General features: G+C 50.5%; 2 protein-coding genes across 5 annotated transcripts in view; one reads left to right on the forward strand and one right to left on the reverse strand.

Annotated features, from left to right (window-relative positions):
- The window catches only part of ths (thisbe), a 38,089-nt gene extending 14,209 nt beyond the window's left edge, over positions 1-23,880 (forward strand). For 2 of the 4 annotated variants that reach the window (XM_001361776.5, XM_033377818.1), the window contains 3 exons: positions 7,725-7,848; positions 18,189-18,307; positions 20,127-23,880. In XM_001361776.5, the coding sequence (XP_001361813.5) occupies positions 7,725-7,848; positions 18,189-18,307; positions 20,127-22,232 (2,349 nt within the window). In that variant the 3' untranslated portion in view covers positions 22,233-23,880. Of the gene's footprint in view, positions 1-6,087; positions 6,635-7,724; positions 7,849-18,188; positions 18,308-20,126 lie in introns of those variants that run through there. The other 2 variants (XM_033377820.1, XM_033377819.1) reach the window with 2 other exon arrangements.
- Positions 3,791-5,515, reverse strand: Ir48c (Ionotropic receptor 48c). The gene has a single exon (XM_001361775.3). The coding sequence runs from the start codon at positions 5,513-5,515 to the stop codon at positions 3,791-3,793; it is 1,725 nt and encodes a 574-aa protein (XP_001361812.2).
- Positions 23,881-25,020: the final 1,140 nt, after the last annotated feature.

Here is a 25,020-nt window from a genome sequence, read left to right on the forward strand (position 1 = left end):
CAAAACAAAAAAAAAGAACCCGATATTTAATGAGATTTTGCCAAAAGCAAAACTCATAATTTCCACGCGCAATGAAGCGCAACAAATTGGGGCATTTGCCACAGCCACACCCACTAGAGAGGCAGGCCCAAAGTGGAGGAAAATGTATAGTTTTAGTGGAAGACTTTTGAGCATTTAATTTTGAATTTTTCTATTATTTTTGAAGACCTTTTTCTTAGACTGAAAACAATTTCCAGGAATTCCGACCTTGCCAATGTCACTCGTCACTGTCTGACGGCCGGGGATTCTCACATTTACCTCCGTATTCAGGAGGGATGGAGGGGGGGGGAGGGCCCTGCTGACAGCCAAATCTCACTCTCACTTCGCTCTCACTTTTCACTTCACTTCGAAGAGCCCCCAAAGCGAGTGACGCCGCCTGACAGGCCCGAGTCGGGGCCTAAACTGTCTTTGAACGTACAAATTTATGGCCAACAAATGATGGCAATGTCACTGATAGCGATTCTCGTTTCGAATCATTGAATGATAAAGGAATTCCTTCTCCTCGTCTCCCCTCTTCGCAACCACTGCCTGCCCCCTGCCCCCCTCCCCTTTGGGGCAGCGATTATAGACCTGTTGTGGTGGCCCGCTTATGCAACCAGCTGTGGCAATTACTTTAGATTTGGCCACGCCCATCGAGGCGTAAGTAATGCCGCCACAAAGTATTCGATAGCCGGCGAATGGATGATTAAAATCTGAAATTTTCTGCACATTAAACAGGAGGGGGGATACACGAGATACAGTATCTGTGGCTCGGTCTGTGGCTGTGGCATATCAGTTTCACCCCAGGAGCTGAGTGGAGCGTCTTGTGGCATAAGGCAACATGATTCCGTTTCCGTTTGCCAGTGCAAAAACAGAAACAGAAACAGGGATAAGGAGCAGAAGTGGCCGCAAGGGTTGCACAGCCCTTTGACAGCTTCCTCTCCCTCCCCGCGCCCCTCCCCGCCCGTCTGTGGATTTCTGTGTCAGTTGCAAGTTGCGCGTCTTTCCGCTTCCGTCTTACGACCCCATAAATCCGGGCAGCAGCTCCTCTGGCTGTCGCCAGCTATCCGCCGCATATTTATTTTCCTTTTAAATGTGTTTTCTGTTGATTTTATTTCATCGTTCGGCCGGCAGTTCAATGAACGCATTTGCCGGCGCCATTTGCCAGGACTCTTGGCCCCCCCACTCCACCACGCCTCCCCCACTGGAAGGCTGTTTGGGAATTTTCAAATATTCCAACATATTACGGGGCGGAAAAAGGAGGCACGCCAACATTTTGGCGCACATTTCCGCTGGAAAAATGGCAAACGAAAGGGCAGTCCCAGCAAGGACATGGGGGGGGTTGGCTTCATGTCGCTTGACATGCAACACGCGGGTGGCACAAGGCTAGACTCGTGCCCCGAAAGGGGGAAACAGAGATTGAATGGCGCCCCACCCCCCCTTTATGGCCATCCATTATGTTATTACATTTACGGACAATAACCAAATTACAGGTCTCTCTGGCCCCAAGGTGACTTCCGCTCTATTGATTACATTTGCATTTTGATTAGCAAATGAATCGACCCACCGATGAGGGGAGGGGAGGGGTGGGGAGGGGAGAGGGTAATGCCAGCGTTTGGATTTGCTTTAATCACTTTTATGACTTGTCAAACATGAATCGCCCGACGGCGTTGTGTACACAGACCAAAAAAAAAGTCTGGCCCGTGGCAGGGGGGGCAGGTGGGGGGTCTGAGGGGGGGGGGGGGGGATATTTTGTTGGCTTTGCGGTTTTCTGTTTACAAACTGCGAAACAGTGCACCCTTCCGGCTGCTTGAATCCGAGTAGGAATTCATTTCGGGGTCTTGCGGTTACGCGTGCCTGCCCCCCCCCCCCCCCCCCCCCTTCCTGTCGCCCACCACAAGATCCTGCTCCGATAACGGCGGGAGCTGTGCACCTGCCTAATATACGATTCGGGAGCAAAGTTCAAAGCGGATGCCACCCGATAGCCGATAGCCGATAACCGATAACAGATAGCGCCTCCCTCAGTCATGGAATCTTTTTTTGCAGGAATTCGCATTCCGATTTATTTATGATTTGTTTTGATTTCATGGCATTCGAGGGGCCGCCAATCTTTATTGGCGGCTTCGCACCGTTGCGCTTCGGTGGCCATAAATCTGTGCATTCGAGGCGACAGCGGAGCTCCTCTGCGCGTCATTTTGTGTGGCTTCTATGTGGGTGATAAGCGGAGGAGGAATAGTGCTTGGTCATCTGAATGGTCAAAAAAGACAAGGGGGGGGGGGGAAAAGCCTGGAAAGGAACCTCCAACCTGCCCTTTCCCCGTCATTGGAGGCTCGCACCGCCCTGCGGGGGGGGGCCAACCGCTTTAATCGCAATCAGTCATTGTTATTGATTGCCCACACCCTCTCACCCGCCACCCGCCACCACCCGCTGAGTGGTTGATTGACAGCTAATGCCCGGCGCTTAGGAGTTGGAGCCTCGTTCCGGCGATTAGGGAGCCACTGCCACAAAGTTCAAGTGGGCTCCAAACTGGAGGGGGTGGGGGTGGGGAGGCTGTCAACGCAGCAATCAATACGCAAGACGCAGCAAAATGCCAGCGAAAAAAAAATGAAATTGTTAAGTTTATTAAGCAGCAAAAGGCCAAAACGGTAAACGCTAAGCGTTTTGCAGTTGGGGGCCTTGGGGGCCTGGGGCTCCGCCTCGCCTCTAGCCTCTAGCCATTAGCCAGACAATAAGCTTGTTTTCTTGCAGTTGACGGCTGTGGCTGTTGGCCAAAAGACCACCCACGCTGCTGGCCAATTAGTTTGATGAGGCGCAACGGCCAAGAAAATTAATTACTTTTTTGCGGTACTCCTCGCCAAATGAAGATTGATGCGCGGTGCAGATGCGGTTTTGACCCTTGAAGGCCCCAAAAAGCCACCTCGAAGATGCGGAACGAAAGTGCTATCCACGGTACAGTTTTTGGATCACTTGACAACGCGATTCCGCCACAGACTAGAAATATATATCATGATGTGCGCGATTTTGGCTGGAAATCTAATCGCTGGGCAATCTTTTGGGTGGCGCATTCCCTGGCGACGTCACGGCGATAAGGGCCTCCTCAACGTTCATCGTTAGATGTGTTTATGGCCTGGACAGAGGATCGAAATTGGCTACCGCGACAGTTGGCAACAGCAGTCGCTAGAGGGTATTGGTAAGAGTGGAAGAATTAGGCCCTCTGATGAAATTGTGGTCGATTGAACCTTGGACTGAATGTTAGATATGGAATTAATCCCCAGAAATCGCATTCACTTCACTGTCCGTCTTTCCCACCTATTAATCATAATTGAACACGACTTTAAGGGTCTTAACTACTAGCTGTGGAGCTGGTTAGCCGATCCCTCGTCAGAGACCAGGCGTAGCGCCAAGTGCCTGTCAATCGGCCTGGACAATGGCCCGCAATCGGGTGGGGATTACAAGGACCAGGCAACAAAGGCGGCGAGCCATTGTCTGTGCGAACAATGGCACAGGCAGGAGGCAGAAAGCATCGACTGTCAGTCCTGCTTCCTGTTGTGTGCCATTCAGGGAGATTGTCAATCAATGTTCAATCAAATGAGTTGCATTTTCGGCAACTTCCGCCGAGGACGCCACCCACATGACACACTTCTGCACTCGGGACACTCCCCTCTGCTTCTGGTGCTGCCCCATTAACCAACGGATGCCACATGCGTCCCCTGCTTTGTTGTGACCCTAATCGCCTCACAATTTCGATACACTTTGAGGGGTGGCTACCGCTTTATTGCCCTGCCATTCGCTTAATTGAGGCGGCCAGCAGTTCGCACAGGAAGCAGATCCCGGCGAGGGCGTGGCCCCCGGCCAGGACCATGGCCGCCATCGCAATGTCCTCGAGGCGCAGCGGCTCGATGCCGGCCTCCTGGGTGGGGAGGAACCTCAGGAAGCCGGCGCGCACCGCCAGCTCGTGGACCTCCCGCACGAGCTTCGCCTGCAGCCCCGTCTCGAAGAGCCGCTGCAGGTGCTCGTTGTACGGGCGCTCCAGCGGCCAGTTCTGGCGGATCACCTGCACGGCCCAGGTGTAGCCGACCGGCTCGAAGAGCTTCTTCATGCGCGGCCTGCGCAGGAACCTCTGCTGGTAGAGGTAGAAGTCCATGCGGTCCTCGGAGTCCACGTAGGCGAAGCGGGGGTCCAGGCCGTCGCGGCGTTGCTTGTGCAGGGACTCCTCCGCGAGGAGGAAGCGCTCGCGCAGCGCCTCGGAGCTGCCGTACACGGAGTTGGGCCGGAGGTTGTGCTGCTGCAGCAGGATGCTGACGTTGGCGGCCTTCAGGTCCGCCACGGAGTCGATGGGCCGCTGGTAAAGCTTCGTGGTGAGCATCGTCGACAGCTGGGCCACGTACAGGCTGGACAGGACGAAGCCCGTGGCGAAGAGCAGCAGCAGCAGCAGCAGCCGGACGCCACCGGAGCCTCCCTGCGGCAGTGCGAGGCTGAGGGTCAGCAAACTCTGGACGGCCAGCAGGAGGTACTGGCCCACATCCCAGCGGCCGAAGCGCCACCGATGCAGCAGGGCCCCCAGCAGCGCCACGTAGGCCACACTGAGGCCCGTCCAGAGCCAGACGGGGGGGTCGAAGGGTCGAAAGAAGTAGCGGAACTTCTCGATGGGATTGCCGAAGGGCGCCATGATGGCCACGCGGTTCAGACGCACCGGCTGGCTGGTGGGGTAGCGCAAGGTCATCACGAAGATGCTGCCGCAGGCATCCGCCTCGTTGGACGCCACCAGCTCGAGGCACTCCCGCGTGGAGTAGCGCCGCAGCTCGGGAAAGGGCACCGCCTCGAAGGTGGCATTCAAGTGCGCGGCAAACAGCTTGAAGCTGTTGATCACGCTCCCCTGGTAGCGGCCCCCAGAGGCCACCGACTGCTGCTCGCTGACAAATGAATGCGGTGGATCGTTGGTGACGAGGACTCGCACAGGATAGCCCTTCAGGTCTTTGCTGCTTCGCTCGGTGAGATATTCCCGCAGGGTTGTGCGGCTGATTGTCACCCGGGGAAAGGGTTTCATTGTCCAGAGTCGGTCCTCACGGGAGCACAGCAGAACCTGGGCGAATCCCGCGTCCCAATAGGCCTTGAAAAGGTCCCGATAGATGGTTTCGCTCTGCGGATGGCGGTCCACATCCATGAGCAGGATGTCATTGAACTGCCGATCCTGGAGATACACTTGCAGCACCCTCAGAGCTTCCAGATTGGCAGCCAGATGGGTTTCCAGTGGGGTTACGACGAGCACTGGCGCATCGTGGCGGGTCTTCAGCTGCTCGCTGGTGTTTCCCTGGAGCACTATCCTCGGTGGATGGCCCCGAAGGGGTAATCTCTCCAGCCTCCTCCCCGAGAGGCCATAGTAGATGTGTGTTTTGATGCCCAGCTCGAGGGTGAGCTGGCGGATAAAGGGGCCGCCTGGCTGGGCCGCAGCGACTCCTAGGAGGAGAGTCCACAGAGAAACTTTGAGCAGCGACATGCTGTACGGTTAGGCGACGAGTGAAAGGACAATGGGCTGTCACTAATTCGATTAGGTGTACTAATTAGTGGGTCAAACTAATTAGAGGATGTGCGGGACCTGCAATTACCTATATCGATTGGGGGCAGATACCCTTGGATACCCTGTATACATACATAGGATGGCTTGCCTTTAAATTTCAAATACCAGCCGCTGCATCGAGCCTCTGTTAACCTGCCTGCTAACAGCAGTCATACAACAGCGACCGACAACAGGTTCGTGCGGCCACAGCTGGTTGGCTCTGTTAGCTCTGTTGGCTCTGTTGGCTCTGTTGGCTCTGTTAGCTCTGCCGTTGTTGAGGCACCTTTTCTCGCATGCTAGAAAAATCGCACTGCAGAGCTGCAGGCGGCGGCCAGCAATGGCCGCTACACACACACACGCACACTCGCACACACGAAAAGTGAGAGACGAAACTTTTGAAACTGTTGTTGCTGGCTGCTAATGTTGCCTCCGCTGTTGCTGCCGCTGCCACCGCTGCTGCTGCTGCTGCTGCTGTTGGCCGTGTGGTAAGGAAGAAAAACACAAAACCAAATATGTCGCACGTTTCGCTTCGGTTTAGTCTCGATAATTCAATCGACGTTCAACGTTGTGTCTGCCCTGTGTGCCCCGCGATAGTGCCGTTACGCGATTACGAATACTCCAGCGAATACCCTCAACGCTCCATGCCCATGCCCTACGTGCCGCAGGGTGCAAAAAAAAAATAAATAAAAATATATACAAAAATTTATTGTCGCAGCGGAAGCGGAAGTACATCGCGTGTGTGTGTGTGTGTGTTTGTGTGCCTCTGCAATGGATTTCATTTTCATTTGCCACTGCATTCCCCAGTGAAACCGAAACGCGAACAGTGGAAATGTGCTCAGGCTAGAGCCGTGTGCCACCGCCACCGTATCGGTCAAGTGAAGCGCGATTACACGGGGATTACCGACGCCCAATGTCATCCCAATCAATTGATCGCCAAGCAGCCACTCACCTATTGAGGCATTAGTTTACTGCTCCCGTCTGGCAGTAAATGGGTTAAAATTATGTACATTAATCGCCGAATGAATGTCGAATCAGTTAGAGAGACTGCTGTTTTTTATTGTGAGTCCAGAGGGCGAGTCCCTCTAGCTATACAGCCCATAAAACAATCGCCGGGGTAGTCAAGGCCCACAGCCTCAATTAGCCAGCCAGGTTGCAAGGCCCTTTTTGGGGAGCCGAGTAGCTCTGCCGAATCTTATCAAGGCGCACACTCTACAAAGTAATGCTATCGCCCACTTCTTCGTCTTGAATTTATGCTCCGTGTAACCTCGTTTCGAGTGCGCGGATCGCGGGGGCGCGGGGCAAAACGCATTATTTTGTAATTATCGACAGAGTTCTAATAAATAAAGCGTCGCCACGCAGGGCCCCCTCACAGAAAGGGTTTCGTTTTCTGTTTCTTTTTGTGGGCTGATGAAATTATGAATGAAGATAAGGTGTGGCACCTATCTGTGGATAGCACACAGATGGATTTTCCCCCGTGAAACTTGAATGAAAATTGAAAACATTTCTTATAGTAAATACACCTTAGTTGTTCCGTACATTTCCTACAAAGATAACAAGGCACAAATTCTTGACAATTTGCTGGGAATTAATGGAAGAAATACGATCTGGCAGTGTCTGCCACGCACGTTCTATATATATATACATATATCGCTAGTAAATCCGGGCTGGCCGATATGATTTACGACCTGACCTGGCACAATAGAATCCCCCACTAAAAAAAGGGGGGAGGGGGACGGCGAAACTATAAATTCATTAAATCAAATGCCGCGATTATTAATGAATGTAATAATATATCAAAAGAAGACAACGAATCAAACATGATAAATTACTGATTGACAGACGGGGCGGGGGGGAGGAGGAGGGGGCGACGGCTACCGATATACGCCGCAGAGAGGGGGTACAGTGGGCACTCCTCTGAGTGGCAGAGCAAACAACATGGAGGGGGCGGGGAGGGGGGTATTTGTCGTGACAAGGTGTAAACATTGCTATGCAATTTAGGTTTCAGTTTTTGCCCCATGTATCTGTTAGATACAATAGATAGATAGTGCGATAGCGGAACCCAATATAAATTGTGGCAGGGGGGCCACATCGAGGGAGTAACTCTAACTAATGCCACACTCTCTCTCTCTCTCTCTCTCTCTACTTCCAGGTGGTGATTTCAGGTGCATTATGTACAGTAGAAGATTACGTAATAATGTCACAGTGTGCACACAACAAAGCCATACACCTAGCTGCGGCAGGAACAGTCTCAGTGACAGACATTTCACAGATACGTAAGTATATAGCAATAAATTTACTACTTAGCCTCCCCCCCCTTCTGGCTGTATTTTTTTTTTGTTTACCGAGACACGTCTCTCGTCTGCAGGAAATGCCCTCACAATTACTTTCTTTACACCAAAATATTTTAACATTTTTGTTATTGTTTCCACACACCCCAGTCCCCCTCCCCCTCTCCCCCTCCCCCACACACTCTCTTGCCAGCAGCCATGACAAGTGGAATACTTTTTCGGCTGTTGAGCTATTAATAATATCTCCTCGGCTGTCACTGGAATGATAATGAAGCAAAGGGTTTAGCCCGGGCATGCCACCCAGTGCCTCCTTCTGATCTTCCCTTAAGTTTAAACCTGGAACCCTCTTTTTGTACAAAAAACCTTACCTGCTTTTGCAGCCTAAAATGCGTAATTTATGGCACACAAAAAAAAAAGAGAGAAAAGAAACATGAATTTGCTACGCTTCGGGGCAACTTTCACTCGGCCAGGCTCTGGGCCCAGGACCAGCACGAGCCAGGCAGCCGCCCAGCAGGATAAAAGGACGCTGCGGCAGGGGACAAAGGACGAGCCGGGTTCTCGGGGTTCAGCAGAAAATCCTCAACAACAGGTGCAAAAACATAATTCTTTGTTGCGAGTTCCAGCTGGAACTCAAAGCAGCGGAGACACCACTTAAGGCCTAATGTGCGAAAAGTTCTATTGTCGATTTGCACGCCTTATGGGAGAGAGAGACCCAGAGGCGGGGATTATCCTCACCGACAAAACTAAGCTGCGGGTTGCGACTGGACATCACTTGTTTGGGTGGGAATTTCCCAGGGAAATTTATTTATGGCCAGCCCGATCCCGAGTTAGCTGGAAAATAACCAAAAAAAAAGGAGATGGGCTACCCTTTTGCTAATGAATCTTGACATCTCAATCAAGGGGCGAGGGGGGGGGGGGGGAATTTCACCACCCCAACAGCGGGCATTCTCCCAGTTTTCCACAAACAGAAGCGGGCCTGGCCCACACGTCAATAAATCACTTGATTTAATTTCAGAAGGAGAAAATTGTTGAGGTCGATCGAGGGCGGAGGATTGGGCGGGCTAGGACTCGGGGGCCATAAAACATTTTATGGCTCATCATGTGCGGCCATAAATTTGAGAAGGCAATCAGCTGCAGGCTCTACCCCTGTCCCTGCCCCGGCCCCTGCCCTCGCCAGGGCGTTGCCCAATCAACACCTAAACCTAACCCTAAACCCATGGGATGCGAGGCGGCCATTGCTCATGTAACAAGTAACGAAACCGTTAATTTCTTGATCAAATACAAACGAGGGCTCTCAGAAGCCGCACCGGAGGAGCCGGAGCCGGAGCCGGAGCCGGAGTCGTGTTTGCCTTGTACTTCATTAAAAATGTTTAGCCGTGTGCGGCATCGTAAGGAATGTCTCTATAAACGAGTGCAATCTGTGCCATCGATAAATGCACAGATCACACGTGTGTAATCCTTTTTCCAGATCCCTCAATGACTCGACCAGCGCCGTGCTGCTTCCCAGACGACGAAGAGGTGCTAATAATGTGGGAAATATTTAGCACCATCATTACAAACATCATTAAAGTATAAATAGATGTGTTTAACACGAGGGAAAGGCAGAAAGGGAGAAACCCCGAAAAATATAATATGGAAAACCGACAGAAAAGTTCGACTTGGAAAGGAAATCAAGCCGTGAAAGAGATTCCAAGAAATAGCACCAGGGTTTCGGTGGGGAGTGGGGAGTGGGGGGGGAGGGGGGGTGATCGTCGCGCAGATTCATCAATTAACGCCCCGAAGAGGGCCCCTCTTCAGCTGCAGTCGAAGACGTCAGCAAATAAATGCATTTCCGCTGTCCAGCACAAACAAATTTCCAAGAGACGCCGACAGAGTCAGCAGAAAAACGAGGAAAAATTCCAAAAGAGATTCGATTTGAGTCGATTCTTACCTACCGCGCGACCAGAGCAGGGCAGGGCAGAGGGTAGGGGAGGGGGGTGAAGGGCAAAGAAAACATGGTCAACAACAAAGCTGAACAAGTGTACCGCTTGCCGATCGTCAGTCGAAACGAGGAACAGGCAGAGACAGAGGCACAAAGAGAGAGGGAGAGAGAGAGAGAGGGAGAGAGAGGGAGATGGGAGATGGGAGACTGAGACTTGGAAAAGTCTCGCCATTGATTTCCACTTAACGCTTCAAAAACTCAAGTGGCCATCATTCGCTGCCAGTCGCTGGCCAAGTTTACAGTTGAGGGGGAGAAAAGGTAAAATACGCTTGGCTTTCCAACTCCTCTGAACTCTGTTTCAATATTGTTGTTTCCCACAGTTTCGGGGACCGCTCGGGAAATATTTAAGCGCCAATTTGATGTAGTTCTTGCAGGCCGTACGGGCCCAGTCGAGTGTCTCATCGAATTTGAATAACAATGCGGCTCGTCTTCAAAGCCCCCCGAGACTTTCTTTCGGCTGCCCTTCGATGGGCAATGAGCGATGGGAGCAAGGAGCTGCCTGGCTGCCAGCAATTACGCACTTCAACCTACGACCCTTCGCCCCTGAAGCCCATAGAAATCAAAAGTTCTTGGAATCTGTTTGCGTGGGAATAAATCTGAGAAGCAGTTGCGTGAATCAATTTGTCACCCTGCCCCAGCCCCAGCCCCAGCCCCTGCCCTGTTCTGCTCCTTTTCTTTATCAGTTGAGTCTCTTTTTGGTCATGTTCTAATCAATAAAACCCACCACGGGCGCACAGGGAAGCGGAGTCCAGAGCCCAGGGCCCAGGGCCCAGCCTCCAGACCCATAACCATAGCACACTCCATGCCGCACACCGTTAAGTTGTGCATTTTACGAGCTTTAGGCCCAGAAACCCATTAAACAAATGCCACGGATAAAACGAAACGCCGCCGACCGAGCGATGATCGGGTGATCACAGATCGCTGATCGCTGATCACTGGGGCAATAAATTCATCAAACAAATATCGCTATCCGACTGTGATCTTGCCTTATAATCGACATGAATATTAAAAACCACAAAACTATAATCAGTGGCCCCCGAAACACACATATCAATCCGCTCCCGCTCCCGCTCCCGCTCCCGCTCCCGCTCTCTCTCTCTCCTCGACTGTGGCCCTTTTTCGGGTTCCAGCCATTAACTGGCGGCTGCTGCAGACGGCCTAATGGACCTGATCTTTCGTCACTCCCAAAAAAAAAAAAACCTTTTTTTGGTCCCCCCTCCGCTCGGCTAAGCCGCGGCGATCGATCGTCAGATGCTGATCCCTAAATACCCCTTAAATTGAACTTAATTCCTCTGCGAAGAACCCTTCGAGGCCACGGCCATTGAGTGGCGCGATAGGCTGTCCCTAGATAGGACTGCAGAAGGGTGGAGTAGAAGGTCCTGAAACAAAGCGGAGTACAGAAATTCTCCCAGTTTAAGAGCGCCATCAGATCCATAAATCTATTGTCGTGGAATGTGCTGTTTTCCCCGAATTTCCCCGAGTCTATTTCCAGCATTTTCCTCTCAGATTCTGAGTAGGAAATGCCGCAATCTCTGGCGACTTTTGGCTGCCTGTCATTCCATTGCGGCAGAACGGAAATGCTTTCATTTGTCGTGCCGCACAAATAAATCAATTGATTTGCCAGCCCAGCTCTCTCTCTCCCTCTCCCTTCTGACGCCACTTTCCAATTACGTAAACTCCCAGAGAGGGGGGAAGGGGGGGACAGAGGGGCACCATCGCGTGCAGCTATGCAAATGTCGGACGGGTCCTGCAGTCTGTGTATATCGGCATCGACTCGTCTTACTACCGTTTAATGAGCTTATGATGAGGCGACGGCCCTGCCTCATGCCCCTGCCCCTACCCCATGCCCCCCTCGCATGACTCAAGCGGCAATTTCTCCCCACCCCCCCGCCTTTTGGCATTTCGGGGCATGCAAATGGAGCTTTTAATCATAAAATACCTGTGTATTTTGGGCAGTTGTTAATGGCAGGAGGCGGTTCGGGGTTGCCTTGCGTGTCTCCGGCTTGTTCCAAGAGCAACACGCAATCCCCAGGCCCCAGGCCCCAGCCCCCAGCCCCCTGCCCCCGTCTGGGGCATCCAAGTATCTGTTAGATGACAATGCGTGCCTGCCGACACCTTGCCAGCGACTCGTACATTTGTAGTGCTGGTAATTGCGGAGGGTAATGGGTGGATGGGTGGACGGGTGGACGGGGAGTGTGCATTCAATTGGCACTTCATTTGTGGTCTAACATAGTTATGAACATAGCCTGGCCCTCCCCGATAGAGCAAGCCAAAAGGGAGGCTTCTTAGCTTAGCCGCTTAGTCGCCGCTTCAGAGATAATTTTGGCCACATAAAACATAATGAAGACCTCCAAAAAGGTCTTAGGACATTGACTTTCAGGCGCGGTAGATTAGGGCAAATTATGAAAGCCAAAAGGAGGCAGGAATGAAGACAAAACAGCAGAGAAGCAGATGGAAACAAAGGTCTACCCCTACCTTTGTTCAGTGCCACACAAATCAGGTTTATTTTCCACAGAATCGAACTGAAATTTGCTCAAAAGTAGAAGATCTAAGTGGTGCCCCGGTCTGTGGGCCCTGTTTTATGAGCACTTTACACCTGAAGCCTTAATTAAGGCGGAAGCAGGGACGACCAGCAATGTCACTCAATGTCAGAGAGAGAGGGCCAAGATGGATGGCCAAGAGCAGGACCAGCGAGGGCCCCGGGCAGAGCAGGGCAGGGCAGGGCAGGGCAGGGCAGGGGCACTGGAAAGCAAACAAACAAATGCTAAAGTCGAAATAATGACGCGCGAAAAAACAATAAAACAAAAGGAACAAAACAGAAATGACAGACAATAAAAGTAGGGAACGGAGTCCAGCCGGCACTTGGCACCTACGAAAGATCCTGGTGGCCACACACACACACGCACACAGCAAAGCGGACAAGGACATGACGTTTTTATTATGCTCTCCATGTCTGACTTTTGCTCTGGGCCAAAAAACAGACGGCGCCCTGCATAGATCATAGGAAGGTCCTAAACTTTTGTTTTACGGCCCACGAGCCGAAGGGAAGAGCGTAAATCAAGAGCTGCCCCCTCGGGCAGGAAGGTGGGATGCCTCGGTCATTTCAGTTAATGAATGGCATCATTAAAGGGCCAGAGCAGGCCCCGGCGCCGACCACGGCCCCGACCCCGGCCCCGGCCCAGTCCTTTTTTTCGTGTTGCTCTAAGGATAATTGTGTTGTAAGTGGCAGAGTCACGCCCCGTCGATCCGTTGGGTGGTCCCCTCTCGAGATCTAGCAATTCATGGGAATTCCCTTCCCCGAAAAACCCAACACCAATCCCTTGAGCCTTTCCATTCCAAAGTGAACGGAGATCCCATTATAGCACAAAATTTGCTGCAAAATTAATTCGCGATATTTATGCACGGACAGCGGCGACTGGACACCGGGCAAAAGTGTCCATAAACATGGCTTTATCTTCGTGTTAAACCATTAGTTGACTAATTTCTGCGCCCACGCGAGACTTCCTTCGGAGGAGAATTACGATGATTGGCCAATCGATGGGGATATTAACACCTGTCGCCGTAAATCTCTGGCCAACTATATCTTAATTTATAGTGAAGTAATCAATGGTTTTGCGAGTGTATCCCTGCCCCTGCCCCTGCCCCTGCCCCCACCTACCCAGAGCGCCAGAGTGCCAGATGGATGGATGGAAAATGTTGAGAAAAATATGAGAAACCAAGGGGAGAAACAATCCAAATTGTCACAATAACTCCGCGAGTTACGATCAAAAGGAAGCCAGCTAAATTTTACGGCCTACCACTGTTGCAACGTGCAACCGAAAGGCGTAAACAAGTGTCTCGGGGAGGGGGAGGGGGGCCTAGGGGGCAAATTTATGCGCCCGGGTTGACAATTTTGTTGTTGTTGTTGTTGCTGGAGGCGCATGTGCATATATTTTTGGATTTTCTTTCGATTTGCCTGTTGGCGCATTAGCGGGGCCATTTCAAGTTGGCTAACACGCAGTTTAAACGGCCTGTAAGTGACTACGTTTGCACTTAATTAATAAAAAGTATATCCAGTGCCACACTCGGACTTTGTTGCACATGTTGCAACTGGGGCTGGGGCTGGGACTGGGGCTGGGACTGGGACTGGGGCTGGGTCTCGATTTCACTTGATTTGACTTGACTTCGAACTGAGTTTGTGGGGTTTTGGCCAACGTCCTTGCTCAGATAAAACCGCAATTAGTGTAGTTCCCAGTGATATATGGCGGCCCCTCGCACCAGCCGGGTACTCGTATTTATTTATTATAATAAATCGCCAGCGAGTGCTGCTCTCCTCTGGCCCTGGCTTAACTTAATTAAATGCCAGTTTCAATTTATTTTCCTTGGCATCCCCCCACTCCTCGCCCCTGGCCGCTGGCACAACAATGAAAGCGAAACCGCAACAACAGTTACGACTAAATAAACAAAAAGCGGGCTTAAACCAGCTCGAAGGCCGACCTGGGCGATACACTGCCCACGATTGGGGGGCACAGTCGCCCCTCGAAAGGGTATCCGCAGATGGCTGGGAGCTGTGGCTGGCCTGGAGGCAGCAGTCGGCAGCAGCAGCAATTAACTGTAAATAACCCCAGCCGACTGCGTGTGTGGTCCGCCCGGCAGCACTTTGTTTTCCTTTCGGTGGACTGGCGGTGGCATTGCTCTTGTCATCGATACTGCACCGCAGGCTCTAGCATGCAACACTTATCGCATGGGATATGTGTATGCGATTTCAGACGATATCGCAGCGATTCCTCCAGATCTAACCACGACTGTGATGCCACTCTTCGTTTATGAAATATCTCTTCATTTTGTGGGTTCTTTAACCACCTGGGAATGGAGCAATAATTTCGTATTCGTGTTTTCTGTTCCTTTACTTTTTGATGGCTATTTTTAATCACATTTATCAGAAATTCTTCTTCCATAATTTTAATGGCTTTCTCTTGATTTGGTGAACCACAAAATTCAATCGGACTCAAACATAAATTATAAACAAATAAAAGACGCACACAGACGTCTCGGTCTGGGTCTGGGTCTGGTTCGAGTGTGACCCAGAAATGAGGGGGAAACGATGACTCCAATAAAAGCAGAGATTTTTCTTTTTCTTTTCTTTCTCCCAAGTGTCGGTGGCAGCCACCCACATGAAGTGCTGCAGCCCCCCTGCCCCCCCCTGCCCCTGCCCCGCCTTTGTGGGGGCGACAAATCGTGCGCTAATTAACTCATTGACACTGTGGCCTCGACTCCTCTGCCCCACCGAAGCGATGCCCTGCCAGGAGAGTGGCGTCAGTGGAAGAATCGTGCGTAAAGCCCGAGTACGCTCCACATTAAATGGCGCTAATTTGGTGGCATTCGAAGGGGAATTGAAGTTGAAGTTGGTCTCTGGCTGGGCTGGGGCCGGGGGGCTGGGGGGCTGGGGGCTGGGGGCTGGGCGTGCCCATGCAATTAGCATTAGTGCAGTTCAAATTGGAGTTGCTGTTGGGCTGTTGCTGGGGCAGGCCAGAGAGGCCTGATAAATGAATGGCGGCACAGACGGGGGGGTACGGTGGACGGGGCATGGTGCATTCAAGTTGCCTCAAGTTGAAGTTTGTTTTCCTTTCGCCCAGCTTGGTCTCTCGGCTTACAAAACAAACCGAACCGAAATGCTGGCACCGAGCAAATAAAACGGTTTTTCTTCCAGGAAACGTGACAAAACGGCCATAAGCGAGGAGTGCAACTTGCAACGATAGCCAGCCGATGGCGATGGCGATGCCGATAGTTGCAGCTTGTGACAAATCGTAGAGCAGAATGTTTATTGTGACTGTGGCCGAGGGTGCGAAAAGGCCCCCCCCCCCCCCCCCATCGCAGGGCAAACGTAATCTAAGACGCCTCGGAGTGGAGTCGTCAGCGGAAAGGTTCCGTTCCGGGAAGGCAGTCGCTGCCTCAGACAACATTCCAGGAACGAGAGAGACCGGCAGGTCAATGGACTGCCCAGTCCATGCCCAAGGATAATATTCCCCCCCCTAGAAGCGCTGCCCCAGCCCCCCCCAAAGCGAGTGAAAGTATGAGGCAAGCCTGTGTGTGGGGCGAGGGGGTGGGGGGGGGGGGCTATCATAGAGATCGATAAGCAGAGATTTATGCTTATCACAGGCCCCCAGGCAACGCCCACCAACGAATGGAGATGCAGGCATGGGGGGGGACCTGATTGGGGGGGTGGGGGGGTTGACCATCTCCATGTGGATCGTAAAATGTGTCGCTGTCGTTGTTGTTTCTCGAGGGTATTTCGTACATGTGCCGCAATTACGTGGCACGACACTTTGACGCCCCACCTCGGATGGTATTTTATTTTATTTTATTTGGTTTTTTTGGATTTTCGGTTGTTGTTCATGCTGTGCAGTTTAGCATTTTATGATTTTTTAATTTTATGTTGATGAAGCTCATTGCTTGCATATTTGATTAGCCTTTGGCCGTTTGTTGTGTTTTCCGGGCTCCACCCCGCTCCCCCTTGGAGTCTTGGATCATGTTGATGGGCTTGTTTCATGCTTTTGACATTATACATCAAGATATGTGTTGGTTTTATGGCCTGGCACAGCTGGAGGCCCTCCGAGGCCTCCGAGGGGGGATATTCGCAAAAGGGAATCCATCGCCATCGTGGTCTTCTGGCTTTCTGTCAATGACTGCCCTAAATACCCGCTTCGAATGGGCACCACTTGGAATTCCATCTCCGGCCCAGAAACTGGGGATGTAAATCACGCCTCCATAAAGAGCATCGATAGCATCTATTGCCTCGGGCCTCGGGCCTCAGCGCCTCAACGCCGAAACGAAAACGAATGCGATCCGATCCGATCCGATAGGAACATTCCATTCGACCATGACTAATAACTTAATTAGAAACCCCGGCCAAGACGGAAAGACTTGACTTTTAATAACTTGCGGCAAAAATGCGACCCAATCGAAGCTTTTTATGGACTGAAAAACAAACCCCAAAAACGAAGATCCATAAAAATTCCAGAGCCTAAAATGCATTTGATGGGCTTTTTTCTCTCTCTCTGAGAAAAGTTTTCGAAACGAAATGTTTAGATTTTAAAAATAAACATTTGGCTTTTTCCCCCCGGAAAAGATGTTTGGAGCGTGGAGGGGGGGACACTTTCAATGTCAAAGCCGGGGGGGGGGGGGGGGGGGGGAGGGCTGTAGAATCGTAATCGAGTTCTGCGATGATCTAATGGGAGCCACAAAGACCGCAAATGGCAGAGCAGTACCGTTGCCCATCGCGATTGGACCTGTACTTCCTGCTCCCATCGTGGGCCGTAGACCCCATAGGAGGGGGACAGAGGGGGATAAACAAACAGAAGACTGAAGCGGGTGGGGCGGGGAGGCGGGGAAGTGCACTCACAAGTGCAAACTCGCTGAGAGTGCTCCATGCAGCACTCCATGCTGCACCACTCCGCTGTCATGTGTCGCCAAACTAATGAAATCAATAAGCTGTCGCAGCGGCAGAGCCAGGGGCAGCGGCAGAGCCGGAGGGCGCATGAATCACAGGCAGGCAATGCTGCTGGCAGCAACAAAAGGAGCTGCCTGGAGGAGCCTGCCTGGGGCACCACAAGTGGCTGCCACCGGCGGCCAAAGGTGTGAAGCACAAAGTCACTCAAGCCCTCAGCCCTCGGGCCGGGCTTATGAAATATGAGAGCTTCCAGCAGATCCATGCCCCAAGCACAGACCCCATGTTTTGCCAAGAATTTCTGTGCATAAATTTAATTACTGGCAGAAGGCAGGCAGACGACGGAGGGCGGCAGACAGACGGCCAGCGACAGACGACGATGACTGAGACGACTGGGGAGACGACTGAGACTCTGGGCTGAACCCAGAGTCACCTATCAATCTAACTCGAGTGGCTTTTCTCTTCATGTTGCCTTTTTCTCTGGCTTTTCAAGTGCTTTACTTATTAGTGACTTTTGTGGCCGGCCCAGCCCTGCCTCCGCCTCCTCTGCCTGCCTGCCTCCGCCCTGCCCTGCCCTGCCCTGCCCTGCCCTGAAGTTCAATAGCCTGGCGAGGCCATGCCGAGCCGTAGATATGTACAATACACTCGTACTCGTACTCGTACTCGCACCGGGCATGGATGCCCTGCACTGCACTGGATTTACTTTGTTGTTGCTGGTTTATAATTAGCGGCGAGAGAGGCGCACCTTGGCGCTACTTGAGGCATTTGCCTCCTATTTTGGGCAATGCTTTTTGGGAAATCTTCGATGCGAACCTTTTGGCCCGCTTAAACGCTGATGTTTGCCCTTAATTAACCATGTTTTAGCCAGCCAAATATTGACAAATCTTTAATCGTTTGTGGTTTACTTCCTTTTTACAGAAAATATAACGATAGTCGGCCTCCCGGATTATGTGAACAACGAATTCAAAATAGCACTGTACGCAAAAGAAACCCAAAGGTATTTGTGTTTCAACGACAATTGGAGATTAGTTGGCATGGTGAGTACACAGATTGACCTTCGACCTTCGATCTCGGGCCGCGATCGAGTGATCCGACGTGGATGATGATTCCCTGAAAGTTGGCAACCCCTGACTCAGCCCTTGGGGTACATCCCCCAGAGAGCGATAAGATCAAAAGGAATTCCACGATAGATAATGTCTATGAGGTGGGGGGAGGGGTGGATGGGGGGTGTCTCTTGTGCAAGCAAATTGCCCGCAATGGCCATAATCATATTTGTTTTGTCTCTTTATAGCCAAGGCCCGCTGCAACAATTTTGATTGCAACGCAGATCCCCCCCCCCAACCCCCCCTCCCCGCTCCCCCCATCACTATCTGTTTTTATGCAAACTAACTGTGCAAACACTATAATTTATGACATGTTCCACATAATGGTTTTATGCAAACGATATAACAATGCTCTCTCGAGCGATTTAGCCAAATTGGATACACAATACCGTACACATGGCCAGGGGAGATCGGGTCCGGGTCCGAGTCCGAGTCGGAGTCCAAGTCGGAGGCAAGATCACTGCTCGAATTTGTCCGATACACTCGTAAACCTGTTGCCACCGCCGCTGCTTCGGCTGCTGCACCAATTCTGTCAGGCAGAGTAAACAAAATATTTATTACAATATTTTTTGGTAATTTCAAAATTCGAAACAATTTCATATGCAATTACGGGGCACAATTTGGCACAGTTTTTGGCTGGTATGCACCCAGCTGGGGGCACGCTCGTTGCGTGCAGCCCCAAAACCGCAACTGGAACTGAAAGATTCGGGAGGAAATCGAACAATCGAACAATTTTCGAGACATTGTAACACTTTTGTGCCAGCCGGCATTGAAAGCCACTCGTAAAGATAGATAGATAGATAGATAGATAGATAGATACGTCCAATCAATCAATCCAATGCCCTGCCCCATGCTGTAATGGCGAAAACATTTCAATGTCCTTTGCCACTCGGTACAGTTGGCTCTGGACAAACAATGGAATAGAACCCCTAAGGTCAGAGCCCCGGCACTTGTCATTCGATTGCGATTATGACCGCAAATCTATGCCGAGTTATTGTGCAAATAATTGCCGCGATTTAAGCACACATATTAACACTTTATGGAGCTCTAACGAGCATTTGTCGGGGAAGGTCAATGTGTGGCACCGCACCTGAGTCACCGATCCGATTCGATCCCCTCTCGAAATAGAACAATCGTTGTGTTTACCCAACACAAGAGACACTCTGCTATTCTCGGCTCTAGATCACTCGACTCGAGATGGTGAGAAGCTACTCAAAAATAGCAATTAAACGCCATAAATATTCGGCGTGCAAACAGAGGGAGCCATCGCTAAATATGGCACAAGCCTTGATTGCTTGGGAACGGATCGGCTGCCATCTGCGTCGTTTGCCACATCGAATCGCCGGATCAGATGGGATCAGATGGGACTGCTGATAGTGGCACAGCCACCTGAATCGTTGGGTGGGCTGTCGACCGTGGGTTACCCTAACTTCCAGCCCAAAAGGGTTCCCCAAACACCTCTAGGCTCAGCCGAGTCTACCCTCGCCGGCTTCTGGGCTCCACAGGGTATGCAAGACATCCAAGTCGAAAGCCGCGTTTCATTCGGCTGTCGTTTTGAGATCTCAAGTGTTTTATAAATAAACAGCAAGCAGCTCCCCACCTCCCCCCCACCCTGATGTCGCTGTCATCAGGGCTGTCGATGCTCGTACGCATTTCGGCTCATAAATCGCAACTGAAGAGTGCGGAAGTTGTGTGATCTCTGTCGAATCTCTACTGTATTGTATTGTATATCTGTTCGTTTGTTCCGTTGCAGAGGGAACTGCGCGATACCTGCTACTTCAACGAGACGATCGTGCACGGTTATTTCGTGTTCCGGTCCGTTGTCGACCTGCAGCGCCGTGTCGGGTTCACGCACCGAGGTAAGCCCGTGGGACCCAAGAAGACCGTCAACGATGCCTGCTACATGTTCAACAAGATCGATGCCGAGCAGTTTTTCCATCAGCACACGTTACCAAAATGGCGCGAGATGGCCGCCAGCCAGATGATGGCCAGCAATGGGAATGGCAGCAGTAATGGCCGCAAGCCGTTGCCGCTGCCACTTCCACTGCCACTGCCGTCGCGCAGCAACAAAAACAATCGCCACAAATCGAATAACCAAAATCAAAAGTTGCAGCCGCAACAGGAGCATCATGGCCATAATAATAATAACAGTAACATTATTATTAACAATAGTAGTAATAGTCTAAGTAGCACTAACAAAAGGAGATTAGCATTAAATCGACAGAAGCAGCAGCAGCAGAAGCAGCAGCAGCAGAAGCAGCAGCAGCAGCAGCAGCAACATCAGGTGCGACACCATCACAATGATCCTTCGCTGCTGGCCAGGCGGCAGCAGCACGACAAGAAGCAGAAGCGACGACGCAAGGAGCAGTTGCAACAACGAGTCACAGCTAGTCCAACGAAACGAATGACTGCAGCAGCCACAGCAGCTGCCACCACGGCAGCAACATCGACATCCGCATCCGCATCCGCAACGACCACTGCAACCAAATGGTTAACAGCCACACTGTCCATCAAGCGCAAGGGGAGACGAAGAAAGGGCAAGCCGAAGGCCAAGCCGCCGCCAGTCACGGCTGCCACATCAACATCTTCCGACGACTCCCTCTACAGTAGCAGCAGCAGCAGCAGCAGCAGCAGCGGCAGCAGCAGCAGCAGCGGCATGGGCTACGAGGATCCCTACAATGCCAGCAGCACTAGCATCACTACCTTGGAGCCCTGGCCCACCTGGTCCACCATTGATAGCTTTACGCCAGATGTTGCGGGTGCAAGTAGCAGCAGCAGCAGCAGCACAACTGCAACATCAGACGACAGTATTAGCAGCAGCAGCAGCAACTACGATGCCTGGTCCACATTCATCACGGAGCTGGAGAGCGAGGCCTCCTCGGCCACCACCACCACGACAGAGATGAGCGGCAACGACACCGAGCTGCTGCTGCAGTACGAGGCAGAGCTGGTGGAAGACGCGGAGACAGTGTCCACGACGGACTATGAAACCAAAGGAACATCGGCGGCAACAGCGGCAACGGCAGCCACAACTACCTCGACAGCGGGCACCCAGCTGGTGATAGAGCAGACGCCGCTGCAGCAGGAGCTGGCCAGAGCAGCGTCGGCCACAACGGCAGCCACCACCACTCTCGCCAGCCAGACTGATCTTGCACCGAGCACGCATAAGCTGAGCAGGCATCGTGGCGGTGGCGGTGGCGGTGGCAGCAAGGAGAACCACAGGCAGTGGCTGCAGGGCGACAATAAGTTGCAGCAGCAGCACAAGCTCCTGCTGCCACTGCATCCGCCGACAGGCAGCACGCGAGTACCTTCCGCGACGACGCCCAGGAGGAGACTCTCCGCATCCACATCCACATCCACAACCACTGTGGAGAGGATGACGGCAACGCCGCCTCAGCAGCATGGCCTCATAGACAAGATTTTCAGCGTGTACAAGAACATCAATAGCCACCTGAACAACACCCTCACCGAGGCCTCGCCGACAGTCGACACCAGTCGAGGGGGGACCGTCACGGCGGCGACCACCAGCACCACCAAGAAGTCCCTGCGCAAGTCCACCCAGAAGCTGATGGCCACGCCCTACCACCAGCTGACCTACGTGCGCAACGAGGCGGGGGACATCGACATCGACAACCTGGACAATATCAGCGTCTATCCCGATCTCTTCGAGGGGGAGCTGGACGTCAGCGACAGTGGCAACGGCAACGGCTCCACCAGCAACAGCCGCCTCACCTTCGTCAGCGGGTACCTGGCCACCTCGCCCACGTCCGTGCTGCCCGAGTCGATACGGATCGCCAAGATCAAGATCAACAACGAGCGCCGGCGCCTGCAGCTGCACAGCCAGCGGAGGTTCGCGTAGTATCATCATTTTGGAGATTAGAGATTGGATTGCACTCAGAACAGTTTTCGAATGAATTAAGGCACGATTAAAACACACAAACAACAAATTATGGATGAATAAACTGCAATTTATAATGAACTGATACATATATATACAGCGATCGATACTCGTATGGGCCTATACGGAGTTGCTTACTGTTCAGTACCTCAGCTCAGACAGAAGTTTGCACTTGCACGCCTTAAAGCACACTACAGAAGCGGAAGCGGAAGCGAAGAAGACCAGGAAGACCATTACTCAGGCCATACATCACCCAATGGAGTACAGAGTACGGAGTACAGTGGACGGCGGAGGGCCGAATGGAAAGAACTCGCAGAACTGCTACATAGTTATAAATGAAAAGACAATAAGATTTTTATTTACGAGTATGTGCTATATAAGCTAACGAAACGAAACGAAACGAAATGAAACGATGAGGAGAGCCGTAGCGATAGCAATAACGATAACGATAGCGATAGCGATAATCGATGATTGATTGATGTTTCATAATTAACTGCAAAAAACAAACTGTTGAAATGGAAAATGAAATTGAAATTGCATTTGCTTGCAGCTGACTTTTGGTTACTAAATCAATTAAATTTATTAGCAATGAGAATTAATACAAGCAAATGCTAAACAAAAATCGATAAATATATATATAAATATATGCATATATTTTCAAAATTTTATAACGAAACGAAAACCAATTGCAATTAGAAAACAAATAACAAATTTAACGAAAAGCAAAAACCCATGAAGACGTTTTTTAAATTCATACGCAAGCAGAAACTAAGAATCGATAACGATAGCGATAGCGATAACGATAGCGTGAGCAAGGTCGCACAGAAAAACACTTCCGATAACAAACAAAAAAAAAGAACGTTTAGAAAGCAATAAATCAATATTAAAGAATTTTACTAGGCACCCAGCGAAACGAATTTGGACAGATCTATGGGGGGTTGTGGGGGGGGCTCCATTCAGAATAAACCGAATTTTTTAATCAAATGCAGAAAGTTGTTGAAATTGTCAGAGGAGAGGGCATACTGTATGTAATGAGAGCGAAGGGGGGTGGCGGGGTAGGCGAACGAACCTAGATCAATGGAACATTTTAAGGAACTGCACGAGAGACACCAAAATTCACACTGAATAAGCCACGTTATATTTATTAACTGAATCTGAATATGAAACTAAAACTAAAACTAAAGCTAAGCAAATCGAATCAAAATAGCAACAAAACAGACAGAACAGCTGCTTTTCTACATACAAACACAGACACAGACGCAAACACATGCACATATACACACACATACATATACGTATATAAAGCTATATATATATGAAGACGAAAATGGAAAAATGATGAGCGAAAATTGTTTCTCGTATATTTATATTATAATATTTAAAGTAAATAGTTCAAACAAATTAGCAAACCAAATATGCGAAATTCAAACAAATCTGCGGAAAAGGAGTCAAGTAAAAGCGAAACAAAAAAAACTGAAGCATCAAGTTTATACTCGATATATATGAATGTAAAAAGGAGGAAGCCCCACAAACAAATACAAAAACAAAAACAAAAACACGAAGAAGTTAAAGCAAACTGCTTAGGTGAAAATTTAATTAGTGTGTACTTAAGACAAGAAGCCCATTTAACGATTGACCGATTGACCGATTGAGCGATTAATCACATACTTAACTAGGCATTGAGGAAGAACTCGGATCGAACTACTGTACTTACACACATGCGCGTTGCTGTAATATAACAAAATTCTTCTGTTAACACCAAAAGCAGAAACTATTTATTTAAACCCTACGGATCGGATCGGAACGGATCGGAACGGATCGCATCGGAACGGATTGTCATTTGTCATTTGTAAATTCATTTGCACTTTTATTTGTACTAGTTACGTTTAATTAATTGATTAATCATACGCCTAAGTTAACATTGCTACCATTGTAAATTGTAATATGTTTTATTCCTAAGCCGAGCATTAAATGTAATTATTTATGTATAAAAGCAAACGATCGTTTCACCCATGTATAACACACTCTCTACACGAACCACGCTCGCTCTCCCTATATCTCTCTGTCTCTCTATCTCTATCTAACTATCTCTTATATATATATATATATATATATGAATATATAAACAACTATTTAATTGCATTTCTTTGTATTAAAACGAGTAACGAAACACTAATAATTGAATAAAAACAACCTAAACAATATATTGTATACAATATTTTCGTTTTGTAAAAGTTCTGCTCAGTTTTCCTCGATTTATTTCTCCAAAAATTCTACAAATGTGTGCAGAGAAATGGTATAAATAAAAAGTATATATAAATTCAAAGAAAACTGTTTTTTTCGGATTGGGTGAAAGGAGATCTCCTTGCAGGTTCTCAGTGCCACATTCCTGGCACTGTCTTGTGACACTAGTTAGGTGGTCCCTGCCGCCAGTGACAAATGTTTGTCCAGACCACCGCCGACCACCGACGCAGTCCTCGGTGCTCCTCCAGGCCTGGCCCTTCCTCCCCGGCCAGTGACAAATCACATGTGCTGACATTTGACATCGTTGCCGGACCTGTAGCCGAGGGGGCCGGGGATTAACATGTTATCGTGCGGGACCTGGTCTAGGCCCTCGCCCTACTCGCCCGGACCTCCTTGTGGCGGCAGTAAAAGTGTTGGCCGGGCCAGAAGGCAAACACAGTTATTATGGTGCTCCTTCTTGGCGGTGGCAGCAGACCGTAGACAGACCACACAAGCAGCCAAGTGG

The sequence above is a fragment of the Drosophila pseudoobscura genome, chromosome 3, assembly GCF_009870125.1.
Source record: "Drosophila pseudoobscura strain MV-25-SWS-2005 chromosome 3, UCI_Dpse_MV25, whole genome shotgun sequence".
In the NCBI taxonomy this organism is placed as follows: Eukaryota; Metazoa; Arthropoda; class Insecta; order Diptera; family Drosophilidae; genus Drosophila; species Drosophila pseudoobscura.